At 43.5% G+C, this 21,529-nt stretch overlaps 1 protein-coding gene across 1 annotated transcript in view; it reads right to left on the reverse strand.

Annotated features, from left to right (window-relative positions):
• LOC311227452 (zinc fingers and homeoboxes protein 1-like) overlaps positions 1-21,529 on the reverse strand; it is a 39,290-nt gene that overhangs the window by 1,856 nt on the left and 15,905 nt on the right. Inside the window, exons 5-7 of the mRNA XM_084313110.1 lie at positions 9,749-10,954; positions 4,292-4,429; positions 1,540-1,931 (exon numbers count right to left, since the gene is read on the reverse strand). Of these exons, the coding sequence (XP_084169236.1) occupies positions 1,548-1,931; positions 4,292-4,429; positions 9,749-10,954 (1,728 nt within the window). The 3' untranslated portion in view covers positions 1,540-1,547. The remainder of the gene's footprint in view (positions 1-1,539; positions 1,932-4,291; positions 4,430-9,748; positions 10,955-21,529) is intronic.

The raw sequence follows: 21,529 nt of genomic DNA on the forward strand, positions 1-21,529 counted from the left end.
ATGCGGGAGCCCAATTGGAAGTGGTTTTGTGTTCTGAGGAAGTATAAAGGACTTTTGTTTTGCATCAATAAACCTCTACTTTAGACAATTTTGTTTATGTAGCCAGTGTGTGGATTTGTTTCATCATCTTCTTCCTGAAAAGAAGGGAGCTCCACAAATCATGTTAAACCCAGATTCGGCTCAAACAAGGGACTAAACACGTTTCGCAATTATGCCACATCAATGTGGAACGCCCTACCCACAACTGTAAAGGAATGTGAATCACTACCCACTTTCAAAACCACTCTCAAAGAACACCTACGGGAGGCTGCAATTCGAAACTGGCCCCTGTAAATGTCCTAATCCAACCCCCTCCAATGTACAGTAAATGTCCTAACCCAACCCCCTCCAATGTACAGTTACACCCCCACCCCCCCCCCCCCTGGTCTGCATCCCCTTAACAATTGTGTGTATTGAGCTGTATTGTACCCATTCTGCAATCTGTTAATACAATTTTCAATCAATCAATCAAAGATCACTACCAACAAGAAACCATCTTCTCCTCACTACATTATTACAGACCTCGTCTGTATGGATGCACCGATACCGACATCAGATATCGGTCTGACACCAGGTTCAAAATAAGGTATCAAGAGAATCTTCCCAGTACTAAAACATGATACCAGAAATAAAAGCAAAGTGACTTGGAGAAACATGGATTATATGTCAATCATATTTTGTCCAATGACCCCAAACTGATGGTCTCGGTATACTGTGTTGGTAGATACTGACTTAACCCTTTCACTGCGACAATACGGAAGGGTAACCCTTTACTATCACACTGATAGTAAAGGGTTAACCTTCTGTAGTTTTTCTTGACAATCCAGGACAGCACTTGCACAAATGATCATAGAATTTACCAGTAGGCCTAGTATCGACACATTTAACCCCAGTTTTATTCCTCCTTTTTTAATGATGCAGGGTTCATGATGAAGTCTCTCACGTTCATTACAGGTGACTGCTGCATGCATCACAAAATGTACGTTTTTGTAGTCATTACGATTTTACAGAACTTCAAAAACAAGGAGAATAAGTATGAGCTTGTCTAATGCCATGGTGGGTCAAACTTGGCCTGTGGGCCCCTAATTGTGCAGCACTGCTATAATCTTATCAACAGTCGAGTTTCAAACAAAATACACACCTGGGTTTACATTAGCGAGGTGCTAAAATACAATTAAAGACTTCCAGGACAACATTTTCTTTTTTTTTGCATGATTTTAAGTCAAGTCATAAGTCATAATCTCCAGGTTTTCCATGACTGGAAATCTAATCTCTGAATTTCCAGGTCTTCCAGGACGAGTGGGAACCCTGTTCAGTGAATAGGTTACATTTGGAAATGGTTTGGTTTTTGTAGTATGTCAAAAATGCTACTATTGAGACCAAACGCATTGACATGTCTTCGCACTAGTTTTGCTAGTGTCCAACTGTCCAACAGACACAGCGAGACAATATTTGTTCTCGCATTATATCTGAATGTACAGTCGGCCAATAGGCACTCACCTGGCTGCTCATGTCAGCTCTGGCTGTGATTGGTCGATATCTTGAAGTTCTTCGTCTGCTTCCCCGGCAGCGTCATCATCTTCCTTCCCATCCTCCTCTTCCTCCTCGACGCGGTCATCGTCCGTGACGTCCTCCCCTTGCTCCTTCAACTCCATCTCACCCTCGCTGTCTGCGTGCGCCGCCCCCTCCTCCTCCTCCTCGTCCTCCCTGTGTCCCTCTTCTCCGCTGAAGGCCTCCCTGCCCTCCGTGACCCTCTTGGTGGTCTCGGCGAACCAGTCCCTGACCTGCTCGTAGCTCATACTGGACTTGGTCACCAGCTCGTCCAAATCCTTCTCGTTCAAGACCCTGTGCTTGAGGTAGTGCTCCTTCAGAAACTCCTTACCCGTCTTTACCTAAAGGAAATCAGTATCAGAGACACAAGAAGAGAGATACCAGTTTCCTCTGTGTGTTCAGTAGAAAGCTATCTGGCTGCATGTTAGCCTAGCTTAGCACAATGAATGGAAGCGGACATGGCCGGTTAGCCTAGGCATTGTCCAACTAACACCTCTCCCGAAGGCTAACCGGCCATGTCCGCTTCCATTCATCGTCTTTAAATGATAAATGAACACAACACTGCGGCTGGGTGGCGCAGCGGACTAAGCGCTCGTCACCAACGCGAGAGACACTGGTATCGAATCCGACTGTCAGCGTTGCCTCCGGCTTGGCCGGCCGCCATACTGGCTCAATTGGCAGAGTCAGCGGGAGGGAAGCCGGTGGGGTGGTATTCTGGTCGTTGTAAACAGCGACTCCTACAGGTCGGTCAGGGCGCCTGCACAGCGAGGGAGGGAGATGGTGAGGGTAGTGTGACCTCCCACATGTTACACCTCACCAATGAGAGTCCGCGCTGGCAGGTGAAAAGATGCTGCTGGCTGTCTCCCATGTCTCGGAGGAAGCATCTGCTAGACTTCAGGGCTCACTAGACCGACCAGTGGGGGGCACATGCGAGAAACGACCAGGAAGGGGAGGGGGGAATTGGAATAAACTACTAAATTGGGATGGGAGAAAAACACAGAAAAACAAGAGGAGAAAAAGTGGATACAAAAATTAAAATGAACACAACACTCTAACTTACCATCTTTAGATAATAAAGTAGTCAACCTCTACCGTCTTTAACTATGAATGAACACAACACTCTAACTTACCATCTTTAGATAATAAAGTACTCAACCTCTACCGTCTTTAACTATGAATGAACACTCTAGCTGACCATATTAAACCCTTTCACTACCACAGTACCAAATGGTTAACCCTTTCACTGTGACAATACAGAAGGTTAACCCTTTCACTGCCACACGGCAAAGGGTTAACCTTCTGTAGTGTGGTAGTGAAAGCCTCTTAACGTGCAACGGCCCGGCCCCTCTTGAGGACGATTTGCCCACCGGCACGACAAAGCCACTTTGGCGACATCTAGCGGCTCAGGTGTGCATATTTTTTAATACAATATATATATTGAATTAAAGCCCTATTTGTTGCCTGTCGATTGCCATTTCAGGTGACAAAAAACGTTCAGCGGTTCTCGAGTTACGTCAAATCATTTGGCGATCTCGAATGTTATTGGACAGGGTTGTAACCAATGAGTGTGGCTTTCCAATGATACCCCACATGGGGATGAGCAAATCAGGGATCTAGGTGAAAAATCACAAGCGAAAACAGGAAGTAAAAAATGCACAGAATGCATTGGAGTCAATGAGAATACATTTTTTTAATACTACTTCTGGATATTGCAACTACTACAGAAAAACATGAGTTACATGTTTTTCTACAACTCAAGTTCAGACCTATGTTACTCTATTTCATTAGCACTAAAAGTTAATTTTCTTTATTGTATCAGAAACGTCAGACTGTTATCTTTCAAAAGAGACCAGGCTCATATAAATATAAAGTATAGTATTTTGGTTTGAGAAAAAAGTATGCAGTCGTCAAGTTCAAGTAAAAAATATTGCCACTTTTGGGGGCGCCTGTTAACACAATGAGCGCCACAAGCTTCCCCCATCCTTCACTGTCTAGCGCCAGCTTTTCATGACCATTTTCACGATATTTCATGATATTTGCGGAGCTATTGTATATTCTATATTATAGCTATGGAGACAATAATATGGCTCATTTGACAGACACTATTTCTAGTCCTGGTTGATCCCCTGAACCCCCAAATAATAGGTATATACCATGTACACATGAGCCTTCACAAGATCAAGGGGGGGTAGTCTTACCCCGAAAATGCGATCGTTACAAAACGCTTGGTTTAGGTCCGGTTGAGGAAGACACTGATCGTTACAGAAACATGTTTCAGGTTCGGTAAAACCTTACCTTACCTTAGCCAGAAGGTACTCCAGAAAGAATAATTCCAATGATCCCATTGGCGATCGCGATTACTCGTTTATTTGTAATTACACGTGTTTACGAGAAACTATAGGTTTTGAAGCGAGCAGATCTGCTAGCGATTGCTTTGCGAGAGCTCCTCCCCCTCAGAGCGAGTCTTGATAGTCCAGTTCATTCATTGTCTATACTGATCCCTTTCTATCAGAGTTCAAAAGGTAGGCGATATTATTATTACATGTTTGGCGCTCAAGCGTTGGCGGTGAAACACGTAATATTACGTGTTTGGCCCCCAATGAGTTAAGAGGTTAAATAAAAAAGTTTGTTCCACTGAAAACGTAAAAAGAATAGAATTATAATGGTTCGTCATCTGAGGTAGTCATTATTTTGTCCAGACCTTGATTGCGGCGGCGTGGCCTTGGGAAGAGCGCTTGCAGGGGTACGGCCTGCGAGTCCTCCTGGACCAGCCCCGGAACCTCTTACGGGGCTTCTTTGGGTTCTTCACCACCCCACCTCCGTTCAGCGCCTCGTCCACCTCAAATATTAATAATAACTTTATTTGTATAGCACCTTTCATACAGGGGATTGTAGTTCAAAGTGCTTTACATCAGTAAGAAATAAGACATAAAATCTGTGTAAACCCAGCAGCAAGAGCAAAGCATAAAGTGGGTCTAAAATAATGCAGATATATTAATCAACATCATATCAGAACCTCACGTTCCAATAGGCTTCTTGAATTTCTGTAATCTGTTACAAAACATGATAAATGTCATAGTATGCAATGCATATGCACCCAGCGGATAGTGGGGCGTAGAAATAAAAGTAAAAATAAGTCAAATAATAGCAAGGGTAAAATGAGCAGACATAAAATCACAGTTTTTCACATTAGGATCTAACATCCCAACAGGCCACTTTGTTTATGGTTTGATTCAGTTTTAGTAGAATAGAAAAGACATGGATGATGAAATGAGCACATAAGTGCAGACATACTATAAAATCACAGTTATTTTTACAGTGCATTAAAATAGTTCTGGATTACTGTTTAACAGTTCAAAGTAGTCTTTAAATCAACCAGTCCAAATCAATATCAACTTATACACACAGCGATTACAATACTCCTATACTGTATCGATGAGTCTCTATTCTTTGAGATGGTCACCGTACTCATGACTGATGAATGTGCTAAGGTGCCAGAAGAGCAAAGAACAGTGTTAAAGAATAAAGGTCCATGCAAGTTTCTTTTAATTATACCGAAGCCAAGCTTTTGGTACCAAAACCTTCATCAGGGCAAATTGCACTGCTATAGACCTGTTCGCTGTATACAAACATACCGTAATTCCTCTAATAGTAACCCCGGCTTGTATTTGTTTCAACTGTAGCGGGTACAAGGCTTGTATTAGGAGGAGGCCTGTATAAGAGGGAGGCCTATATTTCAAATTTTCAAACGGATCATAATGAATAAATCAACATTTTGTGTCAGTTTGAACCCAGTAAAATGTACTGGGTTCATTTATTGAAACCAAGTACTGTATGAAATAGTAAACAGTGCAATTACAGGTGGTCACTGGTCATTTCAACGTTTTCAAAGTGAAATCAAGTAACTAGCTCAGTATGCAGCTCAGTATATTAGTAACCCGGCTTGTATTAGGAGGCCGGCTTATAATTGCTTAGCTCAAGAGCGCACCCGGCCATTAATAGAGACCCGGCTTGTATTTGAGACCCGGTTACTATTAGAGGAATTACGGTACCTTGTTCGAGCCAATCAGCAATACCAACTGAGTCACCTGACTAGGCTTGGGCGGTATAAATTTTTTCATACAGTCATACCTTGCTGACATAATACCCCGGTATATGACGGTATGACTTTCATTTTCATCAGAGGGGGGGGGGGGGGGGGGGGAACCCGTGTTACCAAGTAAACAAATCACGGAACAATAGCCACGTTAGTTAGCCAGCATCAGCCAGGTCCCGACGTTAGCTCTCAGAACGTTAGCCAGCATCAGCCAGGTCCCGACGTTAGCTCTCAGAACATTAGCCACGTTAGTTAGCCAGCATCAGCCAGGTCCCAACGTTAGCTCTCAGTACGTTAGCCACGTTAGTTAGCCAGCATCAGCCAGGTCCCGTTAGCTCTCAGAACGTTAGCCACGTTAGTTAGCCAGCATCAGCCAGGTCCCGTTAGCTCTCAGTACGTTAGCCACGTTAGTTAGCCAGCATCAGCCAGGTCCCGTTAGCTCTCAGAACGTTAGCCACGTTAGTTAGCCAGCATCAGCCAGGTCCCGTTAGCTCTCAGAACGTTAGCCACGTTAGTTAGCCAGCATCAGCCAGGTCCTGTTAGCTCTCAGAACGTTAGCCACGTTAGTTAGCCAGCATCAGCCAGGTCCCGTTAGCTCTCAGAACGATACCAACGTAACCCTCTGCTGGCCAGGGTTTCCGTTAGAATTTTTTTTTGCCGGTCTGAGTGTCCGGTAGATTTCAATCTACCAGACAAATGGGATCAATTCCGGTCAGAGTTTATTGAGCTTAAAAACAATTGATAGGCCTATATAAAGAATGACATCCTCAAGGCATTTATAATATTTTAACTTAAAACTAGGCTACTTTTGCGTATATACAGTCATTAATATATTCCAAATAAAATAGGTCCCTCGAGACTTCGTGCTGCTGCCGACTTGAGGTGTCGGTGGGCAGTCTGCCCGACATTAATAAACAGCAGTCTGTTATAATCACATTTTTATGAGCTAACGAATTCCGTTATATTGGACATTTGTATTAATTATATCAAGCAAAGAACTGAGAAATTTGGCAGAGAGAGACGGCAACATTATCGTGGGTTTGCGTGATGACTATATCTCCCAACGACTTGGTGCTGGTCATAATGTCCGGTGAAAATAATTCCCTCTAAGCACAATTTGATTATTTGAATTGTATTAAAATAGGCTAAAATTAAATAGCCTATGCGATGAACGAAACAATCATTACATTTGTTTCATCGTTGCTTCACCAAACAGGTCTAATAATGACAACGATGTTGTCAGCGGGAGCTTGGTGCTGGATTTGCGAGAGCATGCAGCTGCAGAGCAGCAGTGTTTTCAGGTCCGGTCTGGTGACCGCTCAGCAGCGCCCCCCACCCAACAGCTGAATTGCCAATGGCTGAATTGGAGTATTGCACTGTGCGGGCACAGCTGTGTGGGTTATGTGGCTCTGCAGCTGCATGCTCTCGCAAATCCAGCACCAAGCTCCCGCTGACAACATCGTTGTCATTATTAGACCTGCTTGATGAAGCAACGATGAAACAAATGTAATGATTGTTTCGTTCATCGCATAGGCTATTTAATTTTAGCCTATTTTAATACAATTCAAATAATCAAATTGTGCTTAGAGGGAATTATTTTCACCGGACATTATGACCGGAAAGATTAAATATGTCGGACTTCAACAGATTTTGCCGGTCAAATACCGGTAATTACCGGCTAACGGAAAACCTGCTGCTGGCGCGTGCTGTGCACTACAATCAACTCCGTGTCAGGGTAATAGCAGTCTGTGACGTCACGGTATTGAGAATCATACCGGCGGGATCTCGAAATACCCTGGTATACCGTAATACCGTCATACCGCCCAAGCCTACACCTGACTAAGTTGCCTCGGACCTGCTCGAGCTGGTGCGCTAAAAGAATACGACGGGGCACTCCCCTGACTAAAAGTATAATGGAGCTCTATGGAGAAACGATGACACTCCCCTGACTAAAAGTTGTTTCAAACAAAAATGGCTGGATGTCATCTTGCCAAATCAGCGTGGCTGTGAGTGTGAGTCTTTCACCTTTTACATATCTAGCTTTGGCATGGATTGATTGTTTAGCTCGCTAGCATTGCTAACAAATGCAAATATATTGTAGTCTGCCCCGTTGTTCTGACCAGGATTACGTTCCTTTCTGCTCCGGTGATGCGCACGCTACACTGAGTCCGACATATACAGCGAACAGGTCTATTAGCATCAAGTATAAGGTTGTTATTGTCAATGTGTATTAAATTTTTTTATAATATAAAATGTTCTGAGCCAAACCAAGCTGTGTAGTATAGTCATATATTAGGGGTGTAACGGTACGTGTATTCGTCCCACGAATTTACGGTACGGCTGGCACGGTGCGGTACGTGCAGCCATACGAAGAATATGTGACAGCGCAAACACACCAGTCGCGCATGCAGGCACTCGCAGGTTCCGTGCGAGAACAGCGTGCGTGGCCGGGCACACAGAGTCCGACTTCAGAGCGAGCGAAAGTGCACGGAGGAAGGCACATTTACATTAGAAGAACAGCTGCAGCCTGTAGGGTCATTACAATTGTACAGTTTTTTTTCGTTTTCTTGTTCACCCAATAATGTTAACCAAATGAAACCAAAGGAAAGACACACACATTGCCAACACACACACGCCGCTCGTCACCAACACACACACACACACACACACACACACACACACACACACACACACACGTCGCCAACAAACAACAACATCATTCTCCCCCGCCGGAGTCACGCTGATAAATAAAAAAAATAAACAAAATAAATAAATAAATAAAACTTTTTCGGACTGATCATCTGAGATCCTCTCCAGTTGAACTGCTATTGTGTTTAAATCCAAATAATCCTCTGCCATTGTTGTAACATGTCGTCTGTTCTCTAGTATTCAGTCTCATGCAGTTAAATCCTCTCTAGAAGTGAAACTGAAACGTACCAAGGATAAGTTGTTAAAGGGGCACTAGGCAATTAATTTACTCTGGATGCCTGAACACAGAATGACACCAAATATCACTGACTACCACGGCAAGCCTATAGAAAATTATTCTATTTAATAATGATAATTATAATAATTATCATAAATATAATATATAAATTAAATTTAAAAAAAATAAATTTTAATTTAAAGAAATAATTATATTAACCCTTTCTCTTGTGATCCCGGTGCGTCTCCCTATTCCGTCCGGCCACTCGTTTATCGTCGCGGGACTCAATACACACACCGTGGATATGGATCTTTGCCATAACTCAATAATCTACATGATTTGGGCGTGTATTAGTAATATACAAACCGGAACTGGATCGCCTCGATCCCCACCACATAACTGGGATCCGTTTGCTCCACTCTCATCGCCCAACGGTACGAGGAGACTGACGTGAGTTTCAGCGTTTTTGTTTATCATTTTCGATACAAATTGCTCTGATCAATATATCACCCATACTACATAAATCATTTAACGTCGGTCACGGAATTATAAACGACCCCCCCCCCCCCCCCCCCTCCGTTCACCTGCGCATGATCAGTCATAACGTTTAGGACCATGTACAGTTGACATTTTTTATATAGCGTGCATCGGTATCAAACGGCATTTGATAATCTAATATATGCATTTATGTCTATATCTCACGTTCTAGGAAATACTGCAGAAAACGATAAAAACATATTTATACTCTAGACGGTATTTTCGTATGAATGTGTGAATGAAAAAGTTAAACGTTCCTACATCCTGAACGATAGATAATCAATGTTGAATGGGCCATAGTAATGTCAATTTAGCAATACAATTTAAAAAATTATAGCCCTGCAAAGAAGGTGAACATCTCCATAGACTTACAGTACTGGCAGAGAATGGTATAAGATGATCAAAGTGGTGGCAGGGAATGGGTTAATAATAATAATTATAAATATTTCTTTCTGTTGTACCGAACTCGTACATACCGAACCGTGGCTTCTGTGTACCGTTACACCCCTATAATATATATATATACATACCGGTATATATAAAATCTACTATTAGAGCTGTGCGAATTATGCTGTATTATCAAATGACACACTGTATACCTTGCCGCTCTGGTAGAGGTAGAACCACTTCAGGTTGCTGTTCTTGCAGGCGTAGCGCGTGTCTCCGAACCAGTTGACGATGTAGGTCCGGGGCAGGCCGCTGTCCTCGGCCATCTTGTCGTATTCCTCGGACGTGGGCCACTGCGTGCGAACGAAGGCAGTCTTCAGAATGTGTAGTTGCTCCGGCGTTTTCTTCACGATCTTCCTGGACGCCAGATGAGCGCTTTGCCGCTCCAGGCCCGCGGAAGTGCCAGCTTTGACCTTCTCGCCGCCGTCCCCGTCCTCCGCCGCCGCTTTGACGTCGGCGTCTTTGGACTCGACGGTTTTCCGTCTCTCCGTGAACCAAGCGTCCACCTCCCGCCGGGTGAGCTTGGTCTCGGCCCGCAGCCGGCTCAGCTCCTCGTCCGAGGGCGTGTCGGACGTCAGGAAGCTGGCCTCCAGGTCCAGCAGCTGCTCCGGAGTCTTCTCCTTGAACTTCTGCGGCGTGAAGTCGGGGAAGGCGTTTCTGAACTTGACCCGCGGGTCTGAGGAAGAGGACGAGCCTGGAGTGTTGGCGGAGGTGGGGGAGGAGTCGCTGGCGTCGTCGCTGGAGTCGATCACAATGGTGGCGTTGTTGTTGTTGTTGCCACCGCCCTCGTTGGCGACGCTGCCACCGTCTCCGCTGCCTCCGCCCCCCGTCGCTCCTCCGGGTGACATCTCGCTCAAGGAGACTCCCTGGTGGTCTTTGGAGTTCCTCTGATTATAACGCGTGTCACTGAACCACTTTTTTATTGCTCGCTTGGTGAGGTTGGTTACCCGCATCAGCCGTGATATTTCCGCCTCCGTAGCAAACTGCCTCCTGCCGTAGCTCGCCTTCAGCTCGCCCAGCTGCTCCTTAGACTTCTTTGGCTTGGCCGCCATGGCGTCTGGACTCAGGGGAGTGTTCGCCATCGGAGTCTTTGTTTCAGAGGCCGGCGGTTCGGCCACCTTGGCCTGGTTGCCGGGGATGCCGGCTACCGTCAGCGTGATGGGAGAGGCTACCGGTAAGCCACTCCCGTTACTGGACACCTGGGTGAGGACCAGGCCCGGTTGGCCGACGATCTGGCAGGTCTGGAAGATGGACTGAAGGCCGTTGGTTGCCGCGGCGAGGTTGGCGGGGATGACTGTGATGGTCTGCGGGAGGGTCTGCACCGTGCCGTTAAACTTCTTCCTCCTCGCCTCTTCCACCTGAATGGGGAAAGGAGGAAACGAAGACAAATAAGAAATTAAGAGGCCCCTTTCTTCCAACATGGCCGCCTGTAACCGGTGGAAAACCACTTTTGAACTAAAATGCCTCATTTCCATGCAGTGGTAGAATAGGTAAAACATTAGAAATGCATGATTTTTATATATATATATATATATATATTTTTTTTTTGTGTCTGTGGTAACACAATTTTATTTTTATGTTCCGTTTTATTGTTTGGGTTATTTCCATTGTCGTTATTGTTGTTACTTTGTCCTGTGAAGTCCTGATTATTGTTGTTATTACTGTCTTTGTGTTGTCTTGTTTCATGTAAAAGAAAAGAAAAGAAAAAAGATTTGATCACAAAAAAATAAAGGCATGATGTTATTGTTCCACTGCGACTTGTTTACAACATCCAGTTAAATTATAAAAAGGCACCAATTTATTATATTCTTCATATATCAACACATTAGTAACCTTTGTTTTGCACATAGCAACCGTCGTCTCTTCCAACATGGACAAAAAGGCATTCTAAACATTCAGTGAAAGGCCTCAATTGCATGTGTCTGGGGATTATTATGCGGTTGCCCTGTGTAAATTTGGAAGAGAAAACTAAAAGAAAATCATTAGGATATGACCTGTATAATTTTATGTAAATTAGAAATTAAAGCAGAATATTTTCAAGGCAGTGTGAAGCAAAATGGTAAATGGCATTGCATTTGTATAAAATATATAATTCTATTCATCCAAAGCGCTTTACAACTTAAGCCTTACATTCACACACCGACGGCGGAGACAACCATGCAAGGTGCTGCAGTGCTCCTCAGTTAGGGGACAACCATGCAAGGTGCTGCTCATCAGGAGCAGTTAGGAGACAACCATGCAAGGCGCTGCTCATCAGGAGCAGTTAGGAGACAACCATGCAAGGCGCTGCTCATCAGGAGCAGTTAGGAGACAACCATGCAAGGCGCTGCTCATCAGGAGCAGTTAGGAGACGCGTGTAGCTTAATCCCAGCGGAAGAGTCGCAGAACGCTTCCGCATTCTTCGCCGCACGCCAGTACGGTAATGCGCATTTCCTTTTCCTTCGCCCAGGCGAATGAGATCCCCGCTTGGTTCGCCGCTTTGGTTCATATTAATCACATATTAACACGCTTTGGTTCATACTAACGCGCCATATTAGCACACATATATACACGCGATGGACGCAGCAGGCGATCATATTAATCACATATTAACACGCTTTGGTTCATATTAATCACATATTAACGCTAACGCGCCATTTTAGCACACATATATACATGCGATGGACGCAGGCGATCACTGCTACTGTTATTCAGCCGCGCCGAGGTACATGATTGATTGATATGTACTTTACATATTATCCAAACGAGGACAACGCAGCTGTCAACTGTACTTTACATATTATGGAATACATGTATATTATCGCGACGCGATTCACTCGCTGTCAACTGTACTTTACATATTATGGAATACATGTATATTATCGCGACGCGATTCACTCGCAACGCCATAATGTTATTTCCCTGTACATTGTAACGATAACACAACGCAGCTGTCAACTTTACTTTGTAACATTGTTTTTTCGGTCATTCATAAAATTGATTGAATGAAATTGATTGAATGAAAATAACAGATTGCAGAATGGGTACAATACAGTACGGCTCAATACACACAATTGTTAAGGGGATGCAGACCAGAGAAGTGAATTTCCTGTGAAAAAACATAAATTTTTTACAGTACGTTACACACACAAATGCTACATTATGACACATTTTACAAAGAAAGTATATTTAGATTCAAAGACTATTTTAATAGCTTTCTTTGAATACACGGTTTCTCTCCTGTGACGTACAAATGCATGTACCTCGGCACGGCTGAATAACAGTAGCAGTGATCGCCTGCTGCGTCCATCTCGTGTATGTGATTAATATGATTAATATGAACCAAAGAATATGAACCAAAGCGTGATTAATATGAACCAAAGCGTGTTAATATGTGTCGAACCAAGCGGGGATCTCATGCGCATGCGCGCGCGCGCGAGCACCTGGCGGGCACCTCGCGGGCACCTGGGCGAAGGAAAAGGAAATGCGCATTACCGTACTGGCGTGCGGCGAAGAATGCGGAAGCGTTCTGCGACTCTTCCGCTGGGATTAAGCTACACGCGTTAGGAGACAACCATGCAAGGTGCTGCTCATCAGGAGCAGTTAGGAGACAACCATGCAAGGTGCTGCTCATCAGGAGCAGTTAGGAGACAACCATGCAAGGTGCTGCTCATCAGGAGCAGTTAGGAGACAACCATGCAAGGTGCTGCTCATCAGGAGCAGTTAGGAGACAACCATGCAAGGTGCTGCTCATCAGGAGCAGTTAGGAGACAACCGTGCAAGGTGCTGCTCATCAGGAGCAGTTAGGAGACAACCATGCAAGGTGCTGCTCATCAGGAGCAGTTAGGAGACAACCATGCAAGGCGCTGCTCATCAGGAGCAGTTAGGGGTTTGTTCGCTGAAGTGTCTCCGACACGAGCTGGAATCGAACCGGGAGCCTTACGATTACCAGACGACCGCTCTCCCTACTGATCCACTGTCGCCCCAATGTAAGCCTAGATTCGAAATACTTCTAGAACATATGAATGAATGGATGATTTTATTTCAGCATTTTTTTTTTTTTTACAAAGCATAGTAGTAGAAAAAGAAACCTGAAAGAAATAAAATAAAATAAAATGACCGAAAAGGTGTAGGCTGAAGCCGAGGCTTATAATTGCCTACACTTTTTACATTACACTATTTACACAAAAAAATATAAATAATACTATATATTATAATACTATATATTGTAAACTAAAGTGTAGCTTCTGCATGTAAATAACAGTACATTACTTCCAGGGAATCCAAGTCCACTTTTCCTCTGAATATTAGTTCATTTAAAACGTATTGCAAATTATTATTTATTAATTATTAGATATTTAATTTAATAAGATATCCAGACAATCTGTAGAGTCAAAGACATGCCTCCAATAGGAGTTAATAACAATCTGTATAGTAGTCAAAGACACTCCTCCAAGAGGGGACAACAGTCCTCCCACAATAGTAGGCTACGGCTTTAACAGTAGAGGTAAGTGTTCAGTTGCATGTACTGTATATCAGTATTCCATCTCAATGGCTCCTCCTGCTGGATGGAAGGGGTAACACAATTCCTTGCATCAGTTATTTTTACAGCTTCACGTATTTTGAAGCTGCCTTTGATAAAATAAAATAAACCACCACGTTAAATGCCTAAACATTTTATTAACATGAGGACAAACACAAGAGAAATTTGTGAATAATTAGTTCACCTTAGTTGTTCCTATATTCACAGTCCATTTTTAAGGTCTCATAGTATGGAAAATGGGTTTTCTTGGTATGGCTTTTGGCAGATACTGTATCACAGTTCCCATTACCCTGCAGTGTCATATGATAAAACAACATTGATTGGATTTATCCAAAAAGTTATTTCCCATATTGTCTTTTACTATTTACTATAATGCACTTTGCTTCCAAGTAATCTACTACGCCTATATTACTACATACTAAGTTAATATGTCTATACTACTATGCACTCAAGAGTGTGACAGTAAAAGTTTGACACTGTTTGATGAACAATATCACTTACACTTAGCTGCCAGCCTGCCAGTGTTGTACCCTTCCTGCAGACAAAACGTGCAAGTTGCTTTGGATAAAAGAGTCCGCTAAATGACCAAATATAAATGTAAAGGTAATGATATACCAATATGGTTAAAAAAAGTCCTCACCCCTTTACTATTCACCTTATAAGGCCCGTCCACTCCGGCCTGGTCTCTTTATTCTCTGTAATTGTCTCTTTATATCTGGTCACTATACTGGAATACCCCTGTGCACGGACTACAGCGTATACTCTATCTGACAGATAAGAGTATACAGAAGCCTTGTGTATACGGTTTACTTTTATTCAGTTTATATTCAGATAAAACATTTGTATTGCCTATATTTATTGTAACATATATTATGACTAATAGGATATACAGACCCTCATCTGCACCTAAACTGTTTATTCAGATTTTATATTCAATTTACATTTGTATAGCCTATATTTATTGTCTTTCTATTACTCTGCCCATTGTATTGGACTATGATACCACTGACATGTTTCAGGCTGTCAATCGATTACTTTAATCTGATTAATCGCATGAGTGTCCATAGTTAACTCGCGAATAATCGTAAATTAATTGCATATTTGTATCTGTTCTAAATCTACCTTAAACGGATCTTTTTCAAGTTGTAATACTCTTATCAACATGAGTCAACAAATGCTCGCTTGGCGGCTAGGTGGTGTAGTGGGCAAGGCGCTCGCCATCAACGCTGGAGACGCTGGGTTCGAGTCCAGCTCTCGGCGTTGCTATGAGCTTGGCTGGTCATTCATACTAACACAATGGACCTATCTCAAACCCTGCCCTCTTTTCTTGATCCTCCAATCACAGCTGTCGCTTACCTCGGACTTCCTCATACGAGGTAAGCGACAGCTGTGATTGGAGGATCAGGAAAAGGGGCAGGGTTTGAGATAGGTCTATTGGCAGTGTTAGGGGTGGGAAAGCTGATGGGTGGGTCCTGGGCGTTGTGGACAGCGACCCCTACAGTTCGGTCGGGGGGCCTGCACAGCGAGGGTAGGATCTGGAGGGAGGTAGTGTGACCTTCCACACGTTACACTCTCCCGGTGAGAATCTGAGCTGCCAGGCTGGCTGCCGGCTGGCTGCACATGCGTCGGAGGAAAGCATGTGACAGTCTCCGGCCTCCCGGACCAACAGTAGGGGGGAGTGCGCAACAACCAGGAAGGGGGTTGGGAATTGGGGCGATCTTTATTTCGTATTTTATGGGACGCATTGATGTTAGGGAAGTGTCTCACGAGTCATTCTCCCCTTCATCCATCCCCCTTCACACTGGTGCGCTCCAGTTGAACTGAGAGGTCGGAATATGAGTTTTATTTGCAGCCAGCCAGCTGTTCTCATAGAGTGCCGTCTTTGTCAGGACTATAAGAATAGTTGGGCAACTGTTGGGGCTACATGTAGGGCAGGCTGTCCAGAAAAGCCACAAGGGGCTTAAACAGAGGAGTAGAAACACTGACACGCACAGTAAAATTATTCTGTTTCATGTCCAAAATATGCGTTTGACAATATATTCTTCCCCTTCATGAACGACACATAAAAGCATAAACTTAAAGGAACGCGCCAACATTTTGGGAAATTAGCTTACTGTCTTCTCCAGAGAGAGACAAGAAGATAGATACCAGTTTCCTCTCTGTGTGTTCAGTAGAAAGCTATCTGGGTGCACCTTAGCCTAGCTTAGCACAATGAATGGAAGCGGACATGGCCGGTTAGCCTTCGGGAGAGGTGTTAGGCTAGGCCGGGGGTCGGCAACCTGCGGCTCCAAGGCCGCATGCGGCTCTTTCAGCTGCGGCTCCCTGGCCCAAAAAAATAATAATAATAATAATGTTTGACTTTTTTTGGACATCGATGTCATACTGTGACACTGAAATGAAAGAATATTTCATCAACTAAGATATTTAGTCAACAAAAATATTTCATCAACTAAAATATACAGTACGTCACACCCCGCGCCTCTCCCTGCCGTCTGCAAGTGGCTAATCTTGAGTTTCCGACCCCCCAGTAAGCTAACCATGGATAAATCCAAAAAAAGGAAAATCTGAGGAAAATAGAGGGTTTAATTCAGCGTGGACAGATTAATTTGCTTTCACGACTAACGATGCAGGCTTACCTGATTGTGGTGTGAAATTTGCAAACAACGAAACATTTTATTTTTATTTTATAGATTTTCCACAAATAAGGGAAGGACTCTAATAGAGCTGCATAGTTCAGGGTTTTATTTCAAAGTAGGTCTACACATGGTAGTCTTTTTTCAAAGTAGACTACCTTTTATTTTATAAATGTTCCACAAATAAGGGAAGGACTCAAATATACCTGAATAGTCCAGGGTTTTATTTAAAAATAGGTCTACAGACACCAGTGTTTTGTCTCCTCTTCATAAGAGTTTGAGGTTTTCCTTTGTTATAACAGGTAAAAACAGCAATAAAAAGTCAAACATTTCCTTTTTGTTGCTTTATAATCCCATTAATGCAACAAACTGTGTGCTATAAGTATAAAGTACAATAAATCGCAAATTACTTTGGGTATGCAATTGTCAGGCGTTTTATGCTAAATGTGGGGTATGCGTGGGGATATATAAAACGTTATACACTGTTATCTTCATTTTAAGGGTAAATAGGTTGTGCGGCTCCCTGAGCATTTTATTTTGTGGGACGGGGGAAAAGTGGCTCTTTTGATAGTAAAGGTTGCTGAGCCCTGGGCTAGGCTAGTGCAGCCAGTTTTCTACTGAACAAGTCACACAGAGAGGAAACTGGTATCTATCTTCTTGTCTCTCTCTCTGGAGAAGACAGTAAGCTCATTTCCCAAAATGTTGCATTTACCGGATTAGATTGCGTGTGCGCATTGTTGCGGTGGACAGAAAATAAAAATATGCGCTCCAGAGCTCACCCCCTTTCTCCATCCATGTCGACACAGATGAAAAGGTGAATGAAATCAAACACGACTACTACCATTACTGCCAATCCCCCAGTGAACACGGCCACCGCCTCAAGTGACAGTACGAGGAACAATACTTTTAAAAAAAGAACGGGAGTGGTTCTTGTATAGTAAATAGATGGATATAGCAAGAAAGCATAAGGATATATCTGTATATTGTATAGTATTGTATAGTAGTGTACATAAGACGCAGTGCCTCATCCGTAGCTAACACTGTATTGCACTATCGCAGGACCTTAGCATGTCTTTACCATGCTTTTTGTAAACTTTATGTACATTATACCTGTTATGTCTTATTCTTATTACTTGTATTATTGCACAATCGCTGCAGGCATGACCACCCGCATTTCACTGTATGCTTGTATGCCGTGACAAATAAAAACTCCTGACTGACTTGAATACAACACCAGAAACCATTGGGGAATACAGAGATGTCCACATATGGCTCCTACAGTCACAGTAATGGTCCATGCTACTGTGGTTGAAGTGCAGTGACATGATTCATATTTGCCACTAGATGGGAGCATTAAGTAATAATAATAACATATGACAACATACAATGAGGACTCCACATTCAACCTGTAGACTGCTCCGTTATTGAAAAATAGATTACAGTTATTATTGCATGCCTATTGTATGTGAAAACACTATATGAAGACCAGAATAGAACATCAGACACAGGAATTCGTCTAGAAGAGATAGAAAAAGTCCAGATCACAAAAAAAGAAGTCGAAGAGGCTGTGAAGTTACTGGCACCGGACATATCGCCCGGCGAGGCTGAGATCCCTGCTGAACTGATTAAGAACTCGGGTGACAGATGCATTGAGCTCCTTGTGAAACTGGTAAACAACATCTACAACTCAGGAAATATTCCAATGATTTCCTAAAATCAATGTTCATTCTGATCCCAAAGACCGGAAGAGCCACAGAATGCAACAATTACAGGACTCACTTTGATATCTCATGCATCAAAAGTACTCCTGAAAATCATCAAGAACAGAATAGAACCCATAATTGAACATCAACTCTCGGATAGCCAAATGGGTTTCCGCAAAGGAAAAAGAACAAGAGATGCAATCTGCCAACTCAGAATCATTGGCGAAAAATCGATAGACCAACAGAAGAAGCTGTATATTTGCTGCATCGATTTCACGAAGGCCTTCGACAGAGTTGAACATACAACATTGATGAGAACAATGGAAGAATTTGAAATACCAGTTTCTGACCGAAGAATAATTGCCAACTTATACTGGAGGCAGAAGGCTAATGTTAGAATAGGAAAGGAGAAATCAAGAGACTTCCCGGTGGAAAAGGGTGTAAGACAAGGATGCATCTTATCCCCTGTACTCTTTAATATGTACAGTACACTGTACACTGATGAAAAAAGGTCTGAGAGGAGAGAAAGGAGTAAAACTTGGCGAAGAGAACATCACCAACATAAGATATGCTGATGACACCGCTATAGTCTGTAACTGTCAAGAAGATCTACAGGACATGATGAATAAGCTAAATGTTGAATGTAAAAACTATGGAATGTCGCTAAACACAAAGAAAACTAAAGTAATGATCATTGAAATAACACAGGAACTGTTTGTAAAATACAGGTGGATGGAGTAAAACTTGAACAAGTGAAGGAGTACATGCATCTTGGAAGCTGGATCAGTGAAGGTGAGCTAACATGAATATTAAGAGAAGAACCGGAATTGCAAAGAGCGCGTTCTGGAACCATAAAGAATTATTGAGACGAAATATAAGTTGGAAAACGAAGACCAGAATTTTGGAAACATATGTTATGTCAGTCTTTTCATATGGAGCAGAGGCATGGACGCTGAATGAAGAGGGAAAGAGGATGATACTCTTTTGAAATGTGGACGCTGAGGAAGATGCTGAAGATAACATGGAAGGATAAGATCAAGAATGAGGAGGTACTGAGAAGAGCGGTTATGCAAGGAGGACAGCTGCTGGAGAGGTTGAAAAAGAGAAAGATGGAGTTGTGCGGGCACGTGCTGAGAGGATCCAGCGGGGAGATGTTCAAGAAGGTGGTGATGGGGAATGTGGATGGAAAGAGAGGAAGTGGAAGACCAAGAAGAGGCTAGGTAGACAACGTCTGTGATTGGAGCGGAGTGAGAGGCGGAGTCACGGAGTTGGAGAGAAGAAGTGGGGACAGAATGGGTTGGAGAGTGATAGGCAACCTTCGGAACGAAGAAGCCACCTGATGATGATGATTAATGTTAGCAATATTTTCCTGTTACCCTGAGTAATGTTAGTCTATATCAATATTTTCCTGTTACCTTGAGTAACGTTAGTCTATATCAGCGGTTCCCAAACTGTGGTGCGCGCACCCCTTGTGGTGCGCGAGCGCCCTCTTGGGGGTGCGTGACATGAAAAGGTTAATGGCGGTGCTATGGTGTTATTTTACTAATAAAATATAACTACCGTAATTCCTCTAATAGTAACCCCGGCTTGTATTTGTTTCAACTGTAGCGGGTACCAGGCTTGTATTAGGAGGAGGCCTGTATAAGAGGGAGGCCTATATTTCAAATTTTCAAACTGATCATAATGAATAAATCAACATTTTGTGTCAGTTTGAACCCAGTAAAATGTACTGGGTTCATTTATTGAAACCAAGTACTGTATGAAAGCTCGGCATTCAATACCATAGTCCCCTCCATACTCATTGACCTGGGACTTATAGGAACCCAAGGGGGACAAAGTAGACTACCCTGGTACTTTGATTAATGTATACTCAGTAGATAGTAAATTATTATAACACTACCTCTTGCATACTGCACCTCATGTGACACTGTGAATAATGTGAATATTCCTCAGCTAGTCAGATAGTAAATTATATTGACCATATTGATCAAATTGTTTACACTGCCTGTGTTGTCTTTTACTACCTGTATACTGTGTTGTTTTACTACCTGTACCCCTCCCCCCTCCCCCCCATGCTGCTATGATGCCTGAATTTCCCCAAGGGGATCAATAAAGGAATATCTTATCTTATCTTATCTTATCTTATAGCCAAGCTCAGGGACCTGGGCTTGAACTATGACCTCTGCCAGTGGGTCTTGGACTTCCTGACTGGCAGACCCCAGGTGGTGAGAGCAGGCAACTGCACCTCCTCATCCATCACTCTCAACATAGGGGCCCCCCAGGGCTGTGTTCTGAGTCCCCTCCTCTACTCCCTGTACACACACGACTGTGTGGCTCAGCGGAGTAGCAATACAATCATCAAATTTGCTGACGACACAGTGGTGGTGGGCCTGATCTCTGCCAACGACGAGAGGGCCTACCTGGAAGAGGTCAAGGTCCTGGCGGGATGGTGCCAGGAAAACAGCCTCTCCCTGAACGTCAGCAAAACAAAGGAGATGATTGTGGACTTCAGGAGGTCGGGGGTCAAGGACTACAGCCCCCTCAGCATCGACGGGGCACCGGTTGAGAGAGTCAACAGCTTTAAGTACCTCGGAGCCTACATATCCGAGGACTTGACATGGACCACACACATTGACAGTGTTGTGAAGAAGGCACGACAACGCCTCTACTTCCTCAGGCGCCTAAGGAAGTTCCAAGTCAGTCAGAAGATCCTTAAGAACTTCTACTCATGTACAATAGAGAGCATCTTGACCGGCAACATCACCTCCTGGTTTGGGAATAGCACTGCACAAGACCGAAGCAGACTACAAAGAGTGACACGTTCAGCCGAACGCACAATTGGAGGGGGGCTCCCCACCCTCCAGAACATTTACAACAAGCGTTGCAAGGGCAAGACTAAGAGAATCATTAAAGACTCCAGTCACCCGAACAACTGCCTCTTTGAACTGCTGCGGTCAGGCAAGCGATACCGGAGTCTCAAGGCGAGCACAGAAAGACTCAGAAGAAGCTTCTATCCCCAGGCCATCAGGCTGCTAAACGAACAATGAACACTACACAACAACAACCACCAAACGC

The sequence above is a fragment of the Notolepis coatsorum genome, assembly GCF_963971535.1.
Source record: "Notolepis coatsorum genome assembly, chromosome: 4".
Classification (NCBI taxonomy): Eukaryota; Metazoa; Chordata; class Actinopteri; order Aulopiformes; family Paralepididae; genus Notolepis; species Notolepis coatsorum.